Source organism: Pleurodeles waltl, chromosome 3_2, assembly GCF_031143425.1.
Source record: "Pleurodeles waltl isolate 20211129_DDA chromosome 3_2, aPleWal1.hap1.20221129, whole genome shotgun sequence".
Lineage (NCBI taxonomy): Eukaryota > Metazoa > Chordata > Amphibia > Caudata > Salamandridae > Pleurodeles > Pleurodeles waltl.
The window spans coordinates 102,311,018-102,332,689 of NC_090441.1; the positions used below are offsets into that span (position 1 = coordinate 102,311,018).

The following is a 21,672-nucleotide window of genomic DNA, read 5'->3' on the forward strand; positions in this document are numbered from 1 at the left end:
GGCTACAATGCATCGACAGCGGTTACTATAAGAGGAATGTTTTTATTTGCAAAAGGGTTTCAATTTGACAAGTTGCAGTGCATGCTTGTCACTGTTACAATCAGACTACAGTGGTAGGCATGAAGCCATGTTTGCACTGCCACTGTAGTGGATAGCTCAGTAGGTGTTGCAGTCCAGTAGTAGCACTTAACTTTCACACCATGTCTGCACTTTGTACCATATACTAGGGGCTTATAGGCAATTTAAATTTGCCAATTAGGAGTATGTTAGTTCAACCATGCTTAAAGGGGGAGCACAGGCACTTTACTCCTAGTTAGCACGGGTAAAGTGCAGAGAGGTCTCAAGCCAGCAAAAGGTAAAAAAACCCGGCTTGACGACACAGAAAAGGCAGATTCCCTACACTCACTCGTTTGGTGTCCCACACCTTGATGCAGTGGTCTCTCTCTTTAAATACTCTGCACAGGTCTTGAAGCACAGGCTCGTTAAGTTTGAGTTTCATTCATTTGAGTACCATGCTACTGAGTGTTTGTCAAACTCATTGTTTGTAAGAGCTTTGGTGTAACTAGCTTGTGAGTCACTTTTGTTGGAACAGTATCTCACTCATTCTAGACTTTTAGGGATCAGGAATTATAATCCAAAATTCCTCAAATCTCTACTTCGTGGACTCTTGGCTCAGTACCTACCTAGTATCAGAGTAGCCTTGCATTTACCTGTGGAGTGGATAGGAATCAAGAAGATCAAGGGTTTGGGGCACTTTTGCTTGGAGCAATCAGCACAAAAAATGGGCATTTTGTGAAATAAAATCTATCTAACTACTCCTTTTGTTAGTGCCATGCTTTAGGCTTGGGCACTTCTGATTACAGAGGTAGAGTGGATGGGGGCGGGCTGGAGGTCAGATGAAACCAACATAGCAGGAATACTCAAGGTGAGTAAACATATGGTGGTATGACGTTCATGTCCAGAAATGTACAAAGATCATACCCACTTTAATGCAGACTTATATCGGGAAGAAGTCTGTTACATGTGTTTTTGTCAGCGCCTTGCTGCAGGCCTTGCCTAGTCAGGCACAGAGCGTAGGAATCAAAAGCAAAGTTTCTGAACGCCGTATAGCCCACAGAACATAAAACTTGGGCTTCTTCTTCGAAGCAGAGCAGATGCCATACGTTACACATTGAGGGGAAAGCTTGGTGTTATAAAATGTCCTTTCCAAGATGGAGGCCAGTCCATTAGAAGTTATTACAGTAAACCAAGCCAAAATGTGGCAAAGTTTCTTTTTGTGAGGTCAGTTACTGTCGCAGAGCATCTTGTTCTCTGATTTTGAGTTCCACCCAAAGCCCACTTGTTATTCATTTTTTGCCATGTTTTTTTCACTGTTTCTTTTTTTCTTACTTGAGTGATTCTCTATCTATATTTTCAATCAAGAATCACAAGAGTCCCAAAGGAGGTGTTTCCTCCTCTGTGGGTTTCTCCTCTGTGGGGTTTTCCTCGTAGATGTGGCCTTCTAAAGGAGGCCCCTTTTATGTAGATTATTCTGTGCAGTGTGGTACTATGTCTACTGGAAAGAGTCACTCTTTCCTCAGGCTATCTAGAACGTCTTAAAACTGACTGTGTTTACATCCGGTCCTTGACACATTGGTGTAATCATTATCGTATCATCGTCATACTGTCTTATCCTAACAGCCCGTAAGCCCATGAGACACCAGCGTGGATCATAGTCCAGACATCTGCAGAGAGAAAGGCACAGAGATGTTTTGAAGGCAGCCATGCAGACTGCAGCATTGGCATGGTGGCTGAGGATAAGTGGGCTAGGACTCAGCCATCCTCTACAAAAACACACCCTGCGAGCTCAACACTACAAGGTGTCTATGTTATGCTGGAAGGTTGTGGGGTTGCAAGGGACATGTGAAAAGAGGCAAGGGGACGGGAACAGAAAAAGACAAAAAAAGGTGATTGTCAATACAACATGGCATCCACTGCGAAACAAGAAAAAAGTTATTGTGAAGGGCAGACAAAGGTAGTGAAGAAGGATATAGACCAATGGTTCCCAACCCTTTTACTTCTGTGGACCCCCACTTTATCATTACTGAAACCCGAGGACACTCACTGAATCATTATTGGAACCTGGGGACCCCCCTAGTGAGTCATACTGAAAGCTGGGGACCTAATCTGTTAGTATTATTTAATTTTCTAAGCAGTCGCGGACGCCCTGCAGAGGCTTCGCGGACCCTCAGGGGTCCCTGGACCACAGGTTGGGAACCACTGACTGTTGCAGGATGAGTAGAGGCAGGCTGAAGGCTGTAACCGGGAAACAGGAGTGAAAGCACGGCTGCACCATGGACGTCAATTTACCAAAGTACCAGGGGTAGTGCCACTGTGTTCCTGGCACTGAAGTTCCCACCTCTGAAGCCACGGGTCGCAAAGGCAGTTCCAGGTGTTGCAAAGGGCAAGCTAAGGGTCGCACCTGCGACCCCTGGAGACTCCTAAATGACGTCCATTGGTTGCACCCACCCCAGCATCCGGGCGACAGGCTGCATGAGAGCTGGGGCAGATGAATGGTCGTGTGGAGGAATCTTCAGCGGTCCTCCTTTGAAAGTGTGCAGTTGTCTCAGAGTTGTGTGACAGCACAGATCATTCAGATCAGTGGTTCCTTCAGAATACATTTGAAACCGATTCAGCGAATTATGTAGGACATCAAGACATCATTGGAAATGGTACGGTGAAAACACCTTAGCGATTACGCAGTGATCAGGATCAGTGAAAGATGAAACGTTTTGCCCTGATGGTTTGCCTACTTTTCCTGCAGCCCCGGGGCTATCCGGTGCTTGCCACCGTTGCTGTCGCCTTTCCTCCCACTCCTGGACTTTCTCCAAACCTGGATTACCCTGGCCCGTTTGACCTGGGGTTCGGCGGCCTATTGGCTCTGCACCCGTGTCCTGACGAGGACCCCTCATAAGTGGTTCCGCACTGGTGGATAATGTGCGCCTGGGACCTTTGAATTTGGTCTGTTTTTCTTTTCATTCCTTTTGCAAACAAACCATGTTGTTTGATGTTTGAAGTTGCAGCCAAACACTTTGAATCCAAAACTGCTTTGAAACTGTCACACTGGTTCACATTTTACTTCTTCCAGATGTACTTCTGTGATGTCACACAACTATGAGGCACCTTCCCTGTCGGTTCACATTTTATGTCTTCGATATGCACTTCTGTGATGTCACACAACTCTGAGGTACCTTCCCTGTTGGTTCACACTTTGTCTTCGATATGCACTTCTGTGATGTCGCACAACTCTGAGCTACCTTCCCTGTTGGTTCACATTTATGTCTTCCATATGCACTTCTGTGATGTTACACAACTCTGAGGTACCTTCCCTCTTGGTTCACACTTTGTCTTCGAAATGCACTTCAGTGATGTCACACAACTCTGAGGTACCTTCCCACAATTTGACATTGAAAAGTTCCAAGCTGTTGAATTTTTGCTTGTTTGATTATATTTAAACAATTTTGTGGCTTCGTACTCTTTTTATTGGATTACCAAGAAATAGTGCAATGCAAATCAGTCAGCATAATAACTGTAGCGATGGGGCGCTGAGGGTTTTTACACCAATGAGGCAGACAGCTTTTGAAATCTGCCAGAACGCTGCAATGTGTGCAAAAGTTATGTGGAAAATACAGGGTTGGTGAGAAAGTCTGCTGAAATTGCATTCCATTGCCGTTTTTTTAAACCATGAATTTACCTCCCGAAGGTGACATATTTTGGCAGGATTTCCTAAAATTCCCCTTCCGCTATTGAAATAGGCCTGCGTAGAGTGGGGTCAATAAACCAGACTTCCAGAACACCATCAAAAAGCATACAAACCGCAGGTGGGAATGACAAAAGCCACATTCAAGAAAACAAGAAAATGCACAAGGTGTTATGATGGAGGTGCTGGAAAAATTGGAAAATCAGAAGGATTGAAGTAAGGCATTGGACCATGTATCAAAAAAATATGAAAAAATATAAAGAAAAAGTGACATTTACAACACTGAATTTCAAACAACATTTTTACATGGAATTACATCATATTGTTAAGATCTAGAGCACAATGTTGTTGATGGGTTCACCCTGCAATATATATATTGATGGAGCATGGATTCTTCCCTATCTCTTCCTACTACACAAAGAACACACATTGGCAAAGCCAGTAGGTCTTACCTTTGAAAAGCGCTTTCTGACCCTTTGAATTTGCCAGTGCTAGTTGCTGATGAATTATTTTTTTTTTAAAGACAAAATGGCCAACCTAAGTTTGATGATGTATACATTCAAATGCGCCCGCAAGAATGAATAGATATGCATCATGATGCCTCAGTGGCCCTTTTTTCTGTTGATGCTGAACAGAGATAACAAAAAGAAAAATGTTTGTTGCCAATGCTGGACAGCATTAGTAAAAACAAAATTGAATATGATATGTATGTACTTGGATGCATGCACCACGCATTAATAAATATATATCCTGACGCTGCCATTTTTTCCTTTTAATTTAGCATTCTAAGATGGTGACAGCCTGTAAATTAAAAATGAAGAAAGGAATTAAAAGTGTGTAAACGCGCATTGTAGAGAAAGAAGTGGCTCATTACCAAATTGTAGCTCTGGGGTCCTCTGAAAGAGATACGGTGGTAAAAAAGAACCAAGCATTTGCAATGCAATGGGTCTCGCATTTGCTCGAGTTAGAGCAATAAGCATTGTAAACTCCTAACCAGACTTTTTTTGCCACATAAACTGAAAATGAAAAGTAATACAGTTTCACATATGCGAGCTGACGGCCGCTATGAGCGTGAAGGAGGCACACAAAAGGCAACAAAAAATCGCTCGCAGTCAAAAGTATCGGCAAAAGTGCAATTATCCTTGTAACCAACAAAAGTGCAGTTATCCATGTAACAGGGTCGATGACATGCAAAGCGCTCGACTACTGCCCAGCGAGATCGCATTGCTTAGGAAATAAAAATAAAAAGTGGTCCAGAAGCCAGGCAAAAAACATGGAGCCTCGTATGTTTTTAGTAGTTTACCGGTGCTGTCGAGAAGGGCCAAACACCCGAAAAGGCATGACGTATGCATGCCTTTCACAGTTGAAATCAACGAATTTTCAAAATACAACCTACGAACCAACCAAACCGATGGGCGTGGTTAAAAGCCCACAGAGAGATTACAACAGGGGCCATAGCGCTTGCGCGCTCGACCCTAAAAATGGAACTTAAGTAACTCAAAACCATTGCGCGGTGGGAAGCAAACGTGAGCAGCTAGGGTAACAGCAGAAGTGGAGGTGGTGGGGAAGTAGGGAACAAGGGGAAGAAAGCTCAGCAGGACTTGGGTGGTGAAGGATGCAGCTCAGGAGTGGCACAGCAGTGAGAACGGGGCTGGGGATGTGAGAGAAAAGCAACACACGAAGAAGTGATCAAGGAATATATGCACTGTTATGGAACGCTGAAAGAAGAAGAAAGCAAATTAGTTGCCTGATGTTAGTCATGGAAAGATGCAAGTATTCCAGTCAAAAGGATGGCTAAGATGCTATGTGTCTCAGGAGGAGCAAATAGAAGAATATGAAGGGAGGCGACTGAAAAAGAAGCAATTAACTGACAGTGACAAGAAAGCCAACTAATGATAGGCAGGTAGCTGGCCCAAAGCCCTCTTTAAGTATTTGTACTGCGCATAGTAAGTCTTTAGACAACAAACTGTCTGTACTCAAGACTTAAAATGTGTTTCCCTCAAGGTCTGAACCAAGAAACGAAGAAATAGAATGTAAGCAATATGTACTAGGAAGGGAACCTCTAGTGAAGCAAAAGGAAACAATGTTAGAAATCTGTGTGGCAGGCTGAAAAGATCAAAGAAAACACTTGCCCACGTTCCTGCAACTACTTTATCAGGAGGGACCCACACATTTCTGTGAGTGGTCTTAACCTGGCTTTTGGTAATGTAGCCGGAGGGTGAAGGTTTAGGCTAAGGAAACATTAGGCATACAAGAGAAACATTGCAAGGAAGAAACAAAAACGCACTGTAGCATAATGAGAGAATCAGTGCTTCAACAAATTTAGAAAATAAATCTTCTAAAAGCCACAAAACATTTAAAGAAGAATAATAAAGAAAGAGTAGAGAAATGTTGTGTTACTTTGTGCCCTGATTATGTTAGTATGATGGCAAAGGTCCAGTTTGCACGTTTCTGACTTCTCCTGCCTATTGCTAGATCAAAGGGCGAAAGGCAGGATGCTGAATGCGGGATTGTCCAAGAACCACACAGTTACTAGGCTTCTTCTAGAAATACAGGTACTGGAGTCTCTCACGGCAGGTGAGCCTGAGCAAAGACAGAAGCAGGGCTGACACGTTGATCAGATGGGTAAGTTGGTGAACTAGTTCGTTCAACTTTGGTAATTAAGGTTCAGTTCAGGTGGACCTCCAGCCAATACCTAATCGGGAGAGCCTCTGGGTCCCAGAACTGCTACAGAGCGCAGTGGGCACTGTGTGAGTGAAGGCTTGGTTTCAGTTGGCAATATTTCCTAGAATTAAAGTAATTAACAACCAACTGTTCCTAAACAAACTTAACCCAACTTTTATAGCAGAGTGAACGCCTGAAAGCCTAGTGAAACTCCGTTCCAGGCCTTTAAAAACTCACATGAAATTTCTGCTCAATTGAATATGATTGGAGTTCACGTTTTGAGATAAAGAGCAGGGGAAGGTGGAACATGTAGGCGCCAAACTTGGGTTATCATTGCAAGCTCAAAGTACACTTGCACGCCTTGTGGGTGTTAATAATCTTCCTTGGCCGAATGCAAGTAAGTGAAGTACTCTGGACTTAGCCTGGCAGGTTTTGAAGCCCTCAATGATGTAAACAACAGTATGGAGCTTTAGAAGGACATCACCAGAAACATCTGGATCCAGGTCAGCAAGGGGCAAGTTTTGGATGTTTCTGAGCAATGGTACTGAGCAGGTCCTTTTGTGTCATAGGTCATGAAGTAGGCGGGCTTTTCCTAATATCGCCTTGATCTGATGCATGCATCTGCTGTGGTGGTGGTCCTGCTAGTTCTCTATATGCTTGTCCATTAGACGGTAACACCAGCACCAGGTACATCTGAAAAAAGGGCTTCTTTGTAATTGACTCACTGACATCTTTGTGGTTGTTTGCAGGTCTACAGATACCAAGATGGTTTGGGGGTGCTTGAAGGAGCGGTTGGAGTGGCGCAATGGTAGCCTCTACACACCGGCAGGAAACAAAAGGTTGTTGTGCTTGTTTGACGACCTTCACCTCGCTAAGGTATTTGTAGCCCATGGAGACTAATTTTGCAGTTCACCTTCCCTAAGATCTAAGCAATTTTTGTGGATAGCTTTTCACTTCTGCGCATTAATTCGCAAATAACCTTTGTTTCGTGTAAGATATTTATTGCCTTATTTGTCCATTTGGGAAATGATGACCTCACGGAGTTTGTACTTTTTCTCTTGCTTATGCTTTCTCTTGGATAATGTTTGTGTTCTTAAAATAGCACACATTAACTTCTCTTCAAGAAAATGTGTGCTTCTGAGTGTATAGTAGTGAAACCCGTGGTTATTTCTGCCAATAGCACTAAACTGTTCCTACTGTCAATATTGGCTGTTGAAAGCCTTCCAGAATAGAAGCATTTTTTACTTGTCGCTTCTTTAGTGAGTGACAGCTCTTAGATGTTTTCATTTATGAGTAAACAAGGTGAGATAAGCAAATAGGAGTTTCCAGAATTGATTTTCTTTCCAATGCTGTTATGTTATTTATACCACTAAGAAACACAGATGAGCAAGTTGTTTATTTAAAGATAGAGCCTGACAGATGTTTGTGTACAGAAAATCCGGAAATCAGAAATGAAAGTCAGGGAAATAAGTCATGGTTAAGAGTATGTAGAGAAAAGCAGGTATTAAATATTGTTTTGCTAAACCAATGACGTAGGTAAGAGTTGTTCAATGCGGAATACTGTAGCAGCATATTGGTTGGCTTTTCAACTAACTTCCTGTGACCTCCTCAGGTGCTGTGGCGCTCTGTGCAAAGTATGTTGTTTGTGCTGTCCATTCTTTATCTGTCCCCAATGTGGCCTGTGGCCTCTGGTCACTCATCTACCAAGGGGAGAAGGATCTGATTTCACTGGACAGTGCAACGGTGCATGTTGGAGGTGTCCCCAATGTGTCCTCAGCTCTCTGGTCACACATCTACCAAGGGGAGAAATATCTAATTTCACCGGATACTGCAACTGTACATGTTGGAGCTGTCCCCAATGTGCCCTCAGACCTGTGATCACTCATCAACCAAGGGGAGAAAGACCTTACTTCATCAGACACTGCAATTGTACATGTTGTACATTCCCCACTGGGCTCCCAGGCCTCTGGTCACTCATCTACCAAGGGAAGAAATATCTTAATTAACCAGACATTGCAATGGAACATGTTGAAAGTGTCCCCTATGTCCCCTCAAACCTCTGGTCCCTCAACTAGCAAGGGTAGTAACTCTTGCTATGAGGCACTGCAAAGGTACAGGTTGGAAATGTGTGTGAATAGGTAGGTTCCTAGTCAATAGATCTACAATAGCTGACCAAAATGCCTCCCAGTGAACAATGTAATATGTTGGGGACGACCTATGGTCTTGGAGATCTTGCACAAGAGGCTGTACCTTCTGCTAAGCCACCTGAACTTGTTGAAATGGCCTCACCAGCTTTCTGGTGAGGTAATTCTGTAGCGCTCCTTGTTCACAGCACATAATTGGAAAGGTCAGCACAACAAGCAAATCCATCCTGCATGAGCAGATTTTGAGTCCCAACACTATTGTATATAACTGACAAAAACAGTGTAACCTCCCAATGCTGCACATCCCCAGAGTCCACATCCAGAGTTCACTTCCAGTAAACATCAAAGCACAAAAAATAAAGAAAAAATGCTCTCCCTTTCTAATCACTAGTAAGTGAAAAAGGATTTGCCTTTAAATGTCCCGCTTTGCAGAAATGTCAGGCTGCTGGGCAGAGTTTGTGCTTTGAGCCTACCACAAAGGTAGTGCTGTGTGACTTTAGAGGGGTGACACAAGAGCAAAACTCCCCAGCAGGAGGCATCCCAGGTGACACCAGTGGCTGCCACAAAGTTACCTGATCATGGGGGTTAGTTGGTGTCCTGCTATTTGATGGAGTTTTGTTTTGACCAATGACTTTGTGTTTCACCACTGCGCATATTAGTTGCTCAAGGTACACCAGTAGCACATGGTATGTTTTGTTCAGTTGAGCCGCCTATGGGCTTTGACATGGCATTAGCCATTACTTTCTGTATTCAGTTTAGCCGTCTATGGGCTTTGACATTGCATTAGTCATTACATTCTGTATTGTGCCTATTGGCTTTGACATGGCATTAGCCATTGCTTTCTGTATTCAGTTTAGCCGCCTATGGGCTTTGACATTGCATTAGTCATTACATTCTGTATTCTGCCTATTGGCTTTGACATGCTGTATCCAGTCTAGCCGCCTATTGGCTTTGACATTGCATGCCTATTGACTTTGACATGATGTATTCAATTTAGCTGCCTATTGACTTTGACATGCTATTAGATATTCTGCCTATGGGCTTTGACATGATATCATATATTACATTTTGTATTCAGCTTAACTGCCTATTGGCTTTGACATGATATTATACATTGCATTTTGTATTCAGCTCAGCTGCCTATGGGCTTTGACATGATATAAGACATTGCATTTTGTATTCAGCTTAGATGCCTATTGGCTTTGACATGACACTAGACATTGCATTTGATATTTAGGTTAGCTGCCTATTGCCTTTAACATGACATTGCATTTGATATTTAGGTTAGCTGCCCATTGCCTTTAACGTGGAGTTAGACATTGCAGTTGAGAATAGTTCTGTATTTTTCCAAGCTGTGTTTTTGCACCAGAGAACCAAGATGTTTTGCTCTCACAGTAGACTAGACCTGATAAGAGAGAGTACATGGGCGTTGTTTCTCTTCCCTTGAGCTTGGGAACAGGAGTAGTCTTGGAGACCTGGCCAGTCTCCAAAAGGCTTGCTCAGTTTCCCAGGTCTGAGAGGAGGGGGCACACCTTTGTAACTAATGTAACAGGCTGCAGAGAGTCAGATTCGAATCTGCCGGACCTCGTGCTGGAGCTTGGCGCCAGTTGCCAGCATCCCGTGTGGGTAGATGACACTCTTTCTCGCGGCTGACAGGGGTCTCAGCTTGCAGACCTTAGAAAGATGTAGCTGTAAATAGTTCCTACACGGTGAAGTATTTGTTTTGCTTTGCATTCAATATCTTATAAATATAACCTGCTGTGTATATTGCAAACTGATATATTTTGTTTGATTAACGCGGACTTGAAAGCTACTAATTCGTCATTCATTCATAAACATTGTGGTTGGGGAAGAATAAAATAACAATAAAAGTCTTCTTTGACCTCAGAAGTGCATTTCTGTTGTGTTATGTTAGTGCTTAGAAATTAAATAAGAGGAAAGCACTACAGTTGGTCACACGCGCACACACTTATTCACGCTTGTCTACATGCACTCAAACACACCCCATCCACTCACAAGCAGGCACCCATACACCCATCATTCACAAGCACATCCACACTCACACACCCATTCACAGCACACATACAGAAATACACATACATTCATACATACACACATGCACTCAACATTTAAAAAAACGTACTGGGCCACAGCAGTGGCATCGAATAGCGGAAGGCAAGCCTCGGTGGTTCATGGAGGCCTCGGTGAAGGGACTGCCACCTCCTCTCATTGGATGAACTTGTGATGGGTCAGGAAAGTGAGAGGAATACTTCCCTTACTCGTGACATTGCGGGATGGTGTCAGTGACCCTTGCTGACCCCCACCCCACTCTCTGATGAGGTGTCACTAATGGACAGTCGGCCCTGGGCACTTCAGCGTTTAAAACTGTAGTACCCAGATCCTAGTCTGTCAGTGACCTGTCCTCTGGTCTTGAGTGGTGGGACCGCTCAGCACCTTGCCAGGTGGGGACGGTCACGCCCACAGCACTATGAAATATTTAGCCACACAAAGGCTGTCTCACGCAGCCAGGTGCCTGCACATTAGCTCTTGTACAGCACCTGGCTGCCTGATACGAACCTGAACGGTGTCTGTCAGGCTCACCTTTGCTTGGTGACATCCTGTGTTGACTTGGTCTAGAGATGGCTGTTGGGAAGCAGACCCTCCCCAACACAAACTTCAAAGACTCAGACTCTATATCACATTTATTGTCTGTAAATGGACTATAAAAAGGGGAGCTTGAGGCCCCCAAAATTGTCAACTGTCAAGCAGCCGGACTTGCTGTGAAAAGAGGAGAAGCTCTGCATCAGGGATGGAGGATAAAGCCTTCCAGTCCACCAGCTGAAAAAGGGGGCTTCACTCACAAAAGCCAGCGCCACCTGCCTCTGGAGCACCAGTGCCTGCCTGCTTCCCAAGACCTGTGAACCCTGTGAGGAAGAGGAGTGCACTGAAGGGAGCATGGTCCAGAGGGGGATCGTGGCCAGTGGATCACTGTAGCAAGGTGTGAGGAGACGGCTGCTGCACCAACCAGGTTGTTTCCCATGTGCAGGTTCAAATTGACGACCCTGTATGCCAGCGGGGGCCACTATGAAATTGCTGTGCCAGTTGGACTGTTTCCTGTGTGTGGTGTGTAACTTGGCAACCTTGTATGCCAGAGGGGCTGCCATGAAGTTTGCAATGCCGAGTGGGCTTACGCCCATGTGTGGTGTGCAAGTCGGTGACCTCATATGCTGTGGACATCCGTGTGCTGTGTAAATCAGCAATTCTGTATGCCATAGTAGGCGGTCATGCAGCATTGCCCGACTGAGGAGCAGGTGTGGTGACCCTATTTGCCAGAGGTGGCCACTGCTGGAAGACCAGTACTGTGCCCTAGTTGATGCCATTTTAATGAAGAGAGGCCATTGTGGTGACCCATGTGGGCCCCTGCCCTGATTGAGGATCAGAACCAGAAGCTGTCAAATCCCAAAGCTCACACCACCACCACCACAGACCAAAGAAAACTAGATTTTGCAACAGAGGAGCACTGAGGCCAGCCAGACGCAGCCCCTGCAGAGCACTGTGTCTAATACTCCTCTAAGGAAGCCGCGTCAGCTGCCTTGCCAGGGAGCAAGATGTTCTCAGAGACTCCGGTTGGACAATTCCTGCTGCAGCAGGTAAAACTGAGCGAAGGGCCATAAGGCCCCAGAGGAACTTGTTTGCCAGATAACACTTTGGCACAGCAATCCTTTTGTCTTTTCTAAAAGTCAAAGTGGAATTCCTAAGACTTATACTGCTAGTGGGGCCTAAGCTGAATGTCACCTATATGAATGGGGAATAACCACCACTGCTGGTCAGAGGAAAGTGGGCCATAAATGAAAGCATTTGACTGGACAATCATTTATTGCTTCTAGTCAACGTATTTTGAGTTGTTGCCTGTGTTCCCCAAGTCCCTGAGAAGCCTAGGACTGTTCGACCTGCGCTACCCCTGAGAAGCTAGAGCTGAAGGGGTACTACGCACTGCTGCTCATGATCAATACTAGTTCGGCCCTCAGGACATCGGAAGTAAAGGCCCTAACCCACACAGTTGGGCCCAGTAGCTCCTGCTTGTATGTGGCCCTCTGATCGGGTTCTGGTACTGACTGTCCCCTAACACTATCATAGACAATGGATGCTGAGAGATTTGGGTGAGTATGTACTATTTAAAAATATATAGTTAACAAGGCAGCAGATGGCCGGTGATGGAATCAGGTAGCTCTCCATTTGTTAGTGTCCAGTTTCTGCATTATTTCAAGGCTGGTTTCTTGTAGCAGGGAATATTGTTAATTTCATTTAGCAGTTTAAAATGATAAAACACACCCAGTCCTTTAGAGTGAGCCTCTTTTATTTTTCTCTCACTCCTTTTAAGTCATCTTCAACACTTCTTTCCATGAGTGCAGCACGGCCACAACTTTCCTCAGCATTATTCTTTCAAGAAGCCACCTACTCTTAAATCCAGCACCTGGCCACTGGCCACAAAGTGAAACAGCATTTTATCTTGGATGTTCCTAATTACATTTCCTTTCAGTAGTTCCACTAATTAATGTTAGGTGTGAACCTGGTGTAGTGGGAATAATGTTGTGGGTTTTTTTTTCGCCATGCTGTCCAGCCACAAATGCCATCAGTGCCAATGGCCTGTATTGCCTGTGTTTCATGCAGGAGGAGGACGTTGCGTCTAGTTTAAGTAAAGATCCTCCTAGGTTTGGCTGTGTTGTTTTAGGTTAATGAATAATTCCAGGTTCTCAGCTTGTTTCCAGAGTTCATTATTTATTTTTGTTTAAAAACACTTTTCAGTGAAACAGCTGGGTCCCGCATCACTGTTTCAAAGAAAATGGCCATGATCCATGTGTATCAAGTGGAGTTTCTCAGCTGGTCCACAGTGGGAAATGTTACCGAATGGGCCTCTAGCACTGTAGAAGCTCTAAGAACACAAAAAAGAAAGTAGGAGGAGCTTTTAATGGTTCCTAATTTAACCCCTAATAGCTAACGTAGTCTGCACCTCCCAAAGCAGAGAAAGCATGAGTAAGCCCTGCAAGTAAGCAGTGAAAATATTACACAGTAGCGGTAGACACTCTGTAGTAATAGTTAGGATGACCAGAGATAGGGATTTTTGTCCCTTTATAACTTTGTTGAGACTTTGCGGACATGCTGCACCCGTTTCATTTTTTCGCATTTGGTCAAGGGGTTGCAATGAAAAAAGGGGGGGGGGCCTCAAAACGGACTTCAAATTCAATGCACTTTCCATAGACTTTTGTAATTTGCATAGTGCAAAAAACTGTCAGCTGGATTGTTATGAAATTTGGCAATACTATGTATTAGGAGGCACAGGTGATTCAGTGGGGGTACTGCAGGTAAGCAGCGTAAGTAAATGTTAAGTTATAAGGTTTTTAAACTTAGTGATACTGTAAGGAAATGCCTCCTTGGCATGGTTGCCCCCTGACTTTTTGCCTTTGCTGATGCTATGTTTACAATTGAAAGTGTGCTGAGGCCTGCTAACCAGGCCCCAGCACCAGTGTTCTTTCCCTAACCTGTACTTTTGTATCCACAATTGGCAGACCCTGGCATCCCGATAAGTCCCTTGTAACTGGTACTTCTAGTACCAAGGGCCCTGATGCCAAGGAAGGTCTCTAAGGGCTGCAGCATGTCTTATGCCACCCTGGAGACCTCTCACTCAGCACAGACACACTGCTTGCCAGCTTGTGTGTGCTAGTGAGGACAAAACGAGTAAGTCGACATGGCACTCCCCTCAGGGTGCCATGCCAGCCTCTCACTGCCTATGCAGTATAGGTAAGACACCCCTCTAGCAGGCCTTACAGCCCTAAGGCAGGGTGCACTATACCATAGGTGAGGGTACCAGTGCATGAGCATGGTACCCCTACAGTGTCTAAACAAAACCTTAGACATTGTAAGTGCAGGGTAGCCATAAGAGTATATGGTCTGGGAGTCTGTCAAACACGAACTCCACAGCACCATAATGGCTACACTGAAAACTGGGAAGTTTGGTATCAAACTTCTCAGCACAATAAATGCACACTGATGCCAGTGTACATTTTATTGTAAAATACACCACCGAGGGCACCTTAGAGGTGCCCCCTGAAACTTAACCGACTGTCTGTGTAGGCTGACTAGTTCCAGCAGCCTGCCACACCAGAGACATGTTGCTGGCCCCATGGGGAGAGTGCCTTTGTCACTCTGAGGCCAGTAACAAAGCCTGCACTGGGTGGAGATGCTAACACCTCCCCCAGGCAGGAGCTGTGACACCTGGCGGAGAGCCTCAAAGGCTCACCCCTTTGTCACAGCCCAGCAGGGCACTCCAGCTTAGTGGAGTTGCCCGCCCCCTCCGGCCACGGCCCCCACTTTTGGCGGCAAGGCTGGAGGGAACAAAGAAAGCAACAAGGAGGAGTCACTGGCCAGTCAGGACAGCCCCTAAGGTGTCCTGAGCTGAGGTGACTCTGACTTTTAGAAATCCTCCATCTTGCAGATGGAGGATTCCCCCAATATGGTTAGGATTGTGACCCCCTCCCCTTGGGAGGAGGCACAAAGAGGGTGTACCCACCCTCAGGGCTAGTAGCCATTGGCTACTAACCCCCCAGACCTAAACACGCCCTTAAATTTAGTATTTAAGGGCTACCCTGAACCCTAGAAAATTAGATTCCTGCAACTACAAGAAGAAGGACTGCCTAGCTGAAAACCCCTGCAGCGGAAGACTAGAAGACGACAACTGCCTTGGCTCCAGAAACTCACCGGCCTGTCTCCTGCCTTCCAAAGATCCTGCTCCAGCGACGCCTTCCAAAGGGACCAGCGACCTCGACATCCTCTGAGGACTGCCCCTGCTTCGAAAAGACAAGAAACTCCCGAGGACAGCGGACCTGCTCCAAGAAAGGCTGCAACTTTGTTTCCAGCAGCCTTGAAAGAACCCTGCAAGCTCCCCGCAAGAAGCGTGAGACTTGCAACACTGCACCCGGCGACCCCGACTCGGCTGGTGGAGATCCAACACCTCAGGAGGGACCCCAGGACTACTCTGATACTGTGAGTACCAAAACCTGTCCCCCCTGAGCCCCCACAGCGCCGCCTGCAGAGGGAATCCCGAGGCTTCCCCTGACCGCGACTCTTTGAATCCAAAGTCCCGACGCCTGGGAGAGACCCTGCACCCGCAGCCCCCAGGACCTGAAGGACCGGACTTTCACTGGAGAAGTGACCCCCAGGAGTCCCTCTCCCTTGCCCAAGTGGAGGTTTCCCCGAGGAATCCCCCCCTTGCCTGCCTGCAGCGCTGAAGAGATCCCGAGATCTCTCATAGACTAACATTGCGAACCCGACGCCTGTTTCTACACTGCACCCGGCCGCCCCCGCGCTGCTGAGGGTGAAATTTCTGTGTGGACTTGTGTCCCCCCCCGGTGCCCTACAAAACCCCCCTGGTCTGCCCTCCGAAGACGCGGGTACTTACCTGCAAGCAGACCGGAACCGGGGCACCCCCTTCTCTCCATTCTAGCCTATGCGTTTTGGGCACCACTTTGAACTCTGCACCTGACCGGCCCTGAGCTGCTGGTGTGGTGACTTTGGGGTTGCTCTGAACCCCCAACGGTGGGCTACCTTGGACCAAGAACTGAACCCTGTAAGTGTCTTACTTACCTGGTAAAACTAACAAAAACTTACCTCCCCCAGGAACTGTGAAAATTGCACTGTGTCCACTTTTAAAACAGCTATTTGTCAATAACTTGTAAAGTATACATGCAATTTTTATGATTTAAAGTTCCTAAAGTACTTACCTGCAATACCTTTCAAATGAGATATTACATGTAGAATTTGAACCTGTGGTTCTTAAAATAAACTAAGAAAAGATATTTTTCTATAACAAAACCTATTGGCTGGATTTGTCTCTGAGTGTGTGTACCTCATTTATTGCCTATGTGTATGTACAACAAATGCTTAACACTACTCCTTGGATAAGCCTACTGCTCGACCACACTACCACAAAATAGAGCATTAGTATTATCTATTTTTACCACTATTTTACCTCTAAGGGGAACCCTTGGACTCTGTGCATGCTATTCCTTACTTTGAAATACCACATACAGAGCCAACTTCCTACAGATACCTTGTAGCAAAATACTACTAAAAGTATCGAGGACACCCAAAAAATAAGCTAGACTACATTTGAAAAGTGTCAGATTTACTACATCCAAAGTTGAAAGACACATTTATGGTCATATGCAAATGGAAACCTATAAACAAGTACATAATGAATAGAATACATCTTCATCTACATACGTTTTCTTTCCATTAAACCAATAAACAATAGATAACAAATAGTATTAAATCTGATTTCCACTCTGTAGTTATAGTTAGTATTCTGAAGATAGGAGTTCCTTGGATATTACCTCCCTAATTACTTTCCACCCACCTGACAAATCACCACAAAACCTTACAGACCTATAGCATTTTCTACATTCTGAGATGATGTAAATTTCTATGGTGAATCATTGAAGGGATCCCAAAATACTATTTTCCACCAATGCACTTTCCATAGGCTATTGTTTTTGACATAGTGCGAAAACAGCTGAATGGATTTACATGAAATTTGGCAGGATTATACATTATGATGCAGAGATGATGCTTTTTGGGCACTGCTGTTAAGTGGGGTAAGTATTGTTTAAGTTATAAGGCATTTAAACTTAGTGACATCTGTCACTGCTATACTTTCTCTGAATGTCACAAAACTTTGTGAAACTACAGTGATACGTGGCTGTAAACGTCTTTAAATATATATGAAAAGAAATGTCCCTACCTATTATCCCTTTAATAAAGTGGTAATATGTAGGAACCTACTACTTACCTATATCAAAGGCCCTAACACTCAACATGTCATTGCCATGCTCCACGGTATTCTGCAAAGTTCTCATGGTATAACATGGCCCAAAATATAACTAAGGTCTAGCTGTATTATTAGATTGTGGTACCCTTGTGTCACACATGGTGTTGCATGCCCAATGCAATACCTAAGTCAGACTTACAAAGGAATACAAGGCCACCATGTGTGGCCCTGCGTTGATTGGTAAATCTGAAGAAATTCAAGTCACTGCAATTTGCTGTTTTGTGTTATGCCCCATTCCACACCACTGTAGCCACTCCACTGTATGCTCCTTCACTCAATGCTATTACACTCTACACCTCTCCACTGTACGAGACGCTACTCTGTGCCACTCCACTCTACATTATTACACTGTTTAAAATGCCACAGCACTCCTCTCCAGTCACTCCACTGTATGCCTCCACCTGATGCTACTCCACTATACGCTATTCCATGCTGCACTCTACTCTATTATCTGTGTACCACTCCACCCTACAACACTCCATTGTATGCTATTCCACTGTATGCCACTCCACTGTACGCTTCTTAACTCTAGTGTATGGCACTCTACTGTATGTCACTTCATTCTACGTTATTCAGTTGGACACCACTCCAATGTACAGTACTCCACTGTATGCTATTGTACTGTAGGCCACTCCAGTCTACAAAACTCCATTATAGGCCACCCCAGTGTACGTTAGTCTACTATACACAATTATACTCTACGTCACTCCACTGTACAACACTCCACTCTACACTGCTCCACTCTACGCTGCTACACTGAACACAACTCTGCTGTATGCCAGTCCACTCTATGCAGCTCCACACTATGCCTCTTCAGTGTACACCACTTCACTGAATACAGCTCCACTGTACGTTGCTCCAGTATATGCTATTCCCATCTACAGCATTCCACTGTGTGCTACCCCACTGTATGCTGTACCACTCTATGCCACTTCAGTGTATGCCACTCCACTCTACCCCACTCTACTCTATGCTATTCTATCAGATACAACTCCACTGTACACCACTCTACTGTATGCTTTTACACTCTACCCCATTACAGTGTACACCACTCCAGTCTACACCACTTCACTGTATGCTACTTCACTGTCTGCTACTCCATTGTACTCTATTCCAGGATACACCACTCTACTGGACACCACTCCATTCTACGATATTCCACTGTATGCCACTCCACCATATGCTACACCACTCTACACCACTCCATTCTACGCTAGTCCATTGAATGCCACTACAGTCTATGCCAGTCCACTATATGCTCTTTCACTCTATACCACTCCACTACACACTACTCCATTCTACACCACTCCACTCTACGCTAGTCTAGTCTACACAATGTTCCACTTTAGGCTATTCTACTCTATGCCACTCCATTGTACTCCACCCTATGCTATTCCACTGTACACCTCTCCATTCTAAGCTATTGCACTGTACGCATCTTCAATCTTTGCCCTTCTACTGTATGGTATTACACTTTACCCCACTCCACTGTATGCCACTTCACGGTATGCGATTTCACTGTACCCCACCCACAAAACACCACTCCATTCTAAAATACTTCACTGTATGGCACCCCACTCTACAGTACAGTGCTACACTATACGCTATTATACTTTACTCCACTCCACTGTACGCTACTACACTAAAAGACATTACACTCTACACCACTCCATTCTGTGCTGTTCTCCTTTATGCCACTCTACTGTATGCTACTACAGTCTATGCTACTCCAGTGTACTCTCCTCCACTCTACATAACGCCACTCTCCAAAACTCTGCTACACTCTATGCTACTCTACTAGACTACTCCACTCTATCTCCATACTCTCCACTGTCCAAATTTGCACTCAACTCTGTGCTCATACACTCTGTTGTACAACACTCTATGACAGTTTCCAACATTGTCCAAGTACGACACAGCACTCCAGTCTACTGTCTGAGACACCATTCCAATTTATTGACTCAATGCTACACTACTTCAGTGTATGCCACCCACTCTACGCTAATCCACTGTACCCTACTCCACTATTCACCACTCCACTGTACAACCCTCCTCTCTACGCTAGTTCACTCAATTCTACACTTCACTGTACAGTATTCCACTGTTTGCTACTCCACTTTATGGTAATCCACTCTACTCCACTAAAATGTACGTCACTCCACTCTCTGCGGCTCCATGTATGACACTCTCCTCCGCTCTACATAACTCCACTCTATAAAAGTCTACCATACTTCATGGCATTCTACAACATTTTTGTCCACTCTATCCTGGTACACTCCACGGTCCTTCTCTATACTTCACTCTCGGTCTGAACACCAGTGGTGGCTGGTGAAGTTTGAGAGTGGTGGGGCTGGGCTTGGCCCGGGGTGGGGGGGGAGAAGAGGTTCACATTGTGGGGGCTAGTGGGCATGGCAATTCTTGGGAGGCTAGTCAACATTTCCTGTGCAAATCTTATTTAACATAAATGAGATAAAATGGTGCAGCGTGTTGGCGCATGCTTACACTATATGATAGACACACATGCAAAATGCACTGAATAAAATGAGCAAAATTGTCATGTATTCACACTTTTCTGTATAGGCAATGTACACATAATGTGTATGCACAGTATGCCACACAGACTGTACAAACCATATACATTATACAGGCATGTCATCAAAATACTGTGCATTGATAAAATGCACACATTATATTGTACCCATGCTAAACTCACATGCAGATATATAGTATATAGCTTGTTTTGTGCATGTGGACTAAATAAACTAATAGTTCGATGGCATCTGTCGCTGTAGATACGCATGTTCTGCAATAGCTCGCCATCTGGTGTTGGGCCGGAGTGTTACAAGTTGTTTTTCTTCGAAGAAGTCTTTCGAGTCACGGGACCGAGTGACTCCTCCTTTTGTCTCCATTGCGCATGGGCGTCGACTCTATCCTCGATTGTTTTTTTTCCGCCATCGGGTTCGGACGTGTTCCTGTCGCTCCGAGTTTCGGAACGGACAATTAGCTAATTTCGGAAGATTTTCGTCGGTATTGTTGCGTTCGGGATCGGCGTACTTAGATTCCACACCGCATCGAAGATCGAAGAGCTCCGGTGCCCTTCGGGGTAGTTTTTAGATCCTCCGTCGGGGCCTGGTCGGCCCGACCGCGTGCTGAAGAACGCCGATGGAACGGACCCCGTTCCGCTTCTGCCCCAAATGCCACAATAAATACCCCTACACAGACCAACATTTGGTCTGCAACCTGTGCCTGTCACCTGAGCACAGCGAAGACACCTGCGAGGCCTGTCGTGCGTTCCGGTCCCGAAAAACACTCCGAGACCGTCGAGCCAGAAGACTTCAAATGGCGTCCGCACCGACAGCCCAACGGGAGTTCGAGGAACAGGAAGAAGAAGGTACCTTCTCGATCCAAGACTCAGACTCCGAAGGATTCGACGATACACAAACCGTGAGTAAGACGTCGAAAACCACACAAAGAAACATTTACAAGGCCCAGGGGACGCCACTGCCACCAGGCCATGGCTCAACCCATAAATTCGGTGACCGACCGTCGGCACCGAAAAAGGCCCAAACAGTGCCGAGATCGTCCGACTCCGGTCGAGACACCGGCACGCAGCCTTCTCGGGACCGAGAAAGTGCTGGAGACAAGCCTCGACACCGAGATGCCGGTGTGGACACGGCTCGACGCCGAGACAGCGGCACCGAAACAGATCAACGCCGAGAGGTTTCGGCCCCGAAAAGGAAAAAAGTCACCTCGGAGCCGAAAAAACACGCAGACAAAGTTTCGACGCCGAAACAAACTGCAAGCGACCCAGCTTCAGGCTCTTATACAGAAGAGCACTCGCTAACCTCCCAAATGCAAAAGCATAGGTTTGAGGAAGAGCTACAAGCAACTGATGTGGACCATACGCAAAAGCGTATCTTCATTCAGCAGGGGACAGGAAAAATAAGCACCCTTCCCCCCATTAGGAGAAAGAGAAGGTTGGAGTTCCAGACGGAACAAGCACCACAACCAAAAGTGGTGAAAAGAGTTACACCACCACCCTCTCCTCCGCCCGTGATTAACGTTTCACCAGCACAAACTCCATCTCACTCCCCAGCTCACACCACCATGAGCCAGGGTGACCAAGATCAGGACGCATGGGACCTATACGACGCCCCAGTGTCAGATAACAGCCCGGAGGCATACCCTACAAAGCCATCTCCACCAGAAGACAGCACCGCGTACTCTCAGGTGGTGGCTAG

At 45.5% G+C, this 21,672-nt stretch overlaps 1 protein-coding gene across 1 annotated transcript in view; it reads left to right on the forward strand.

Moving 5' to 3' along the window:
• LOC138286353 (uncharacterized) overlaps window positions 1-21,672 on the forward strand; it is a 1,286,679-nt gene that overhangs the window by 502,759 nt on the left and 762,248 nt on the right. The window contains exon 58 of the mRNA XM_069226509.1: window positions 7,153-7,279. Coding sequence (XP_069082610.1) covers window positions 7,153-7,279 — 127 coding nt within the window. The remainder of the gene's footprint in view (window positions 1-7,152; window positions 7,280-21,672) is intronic.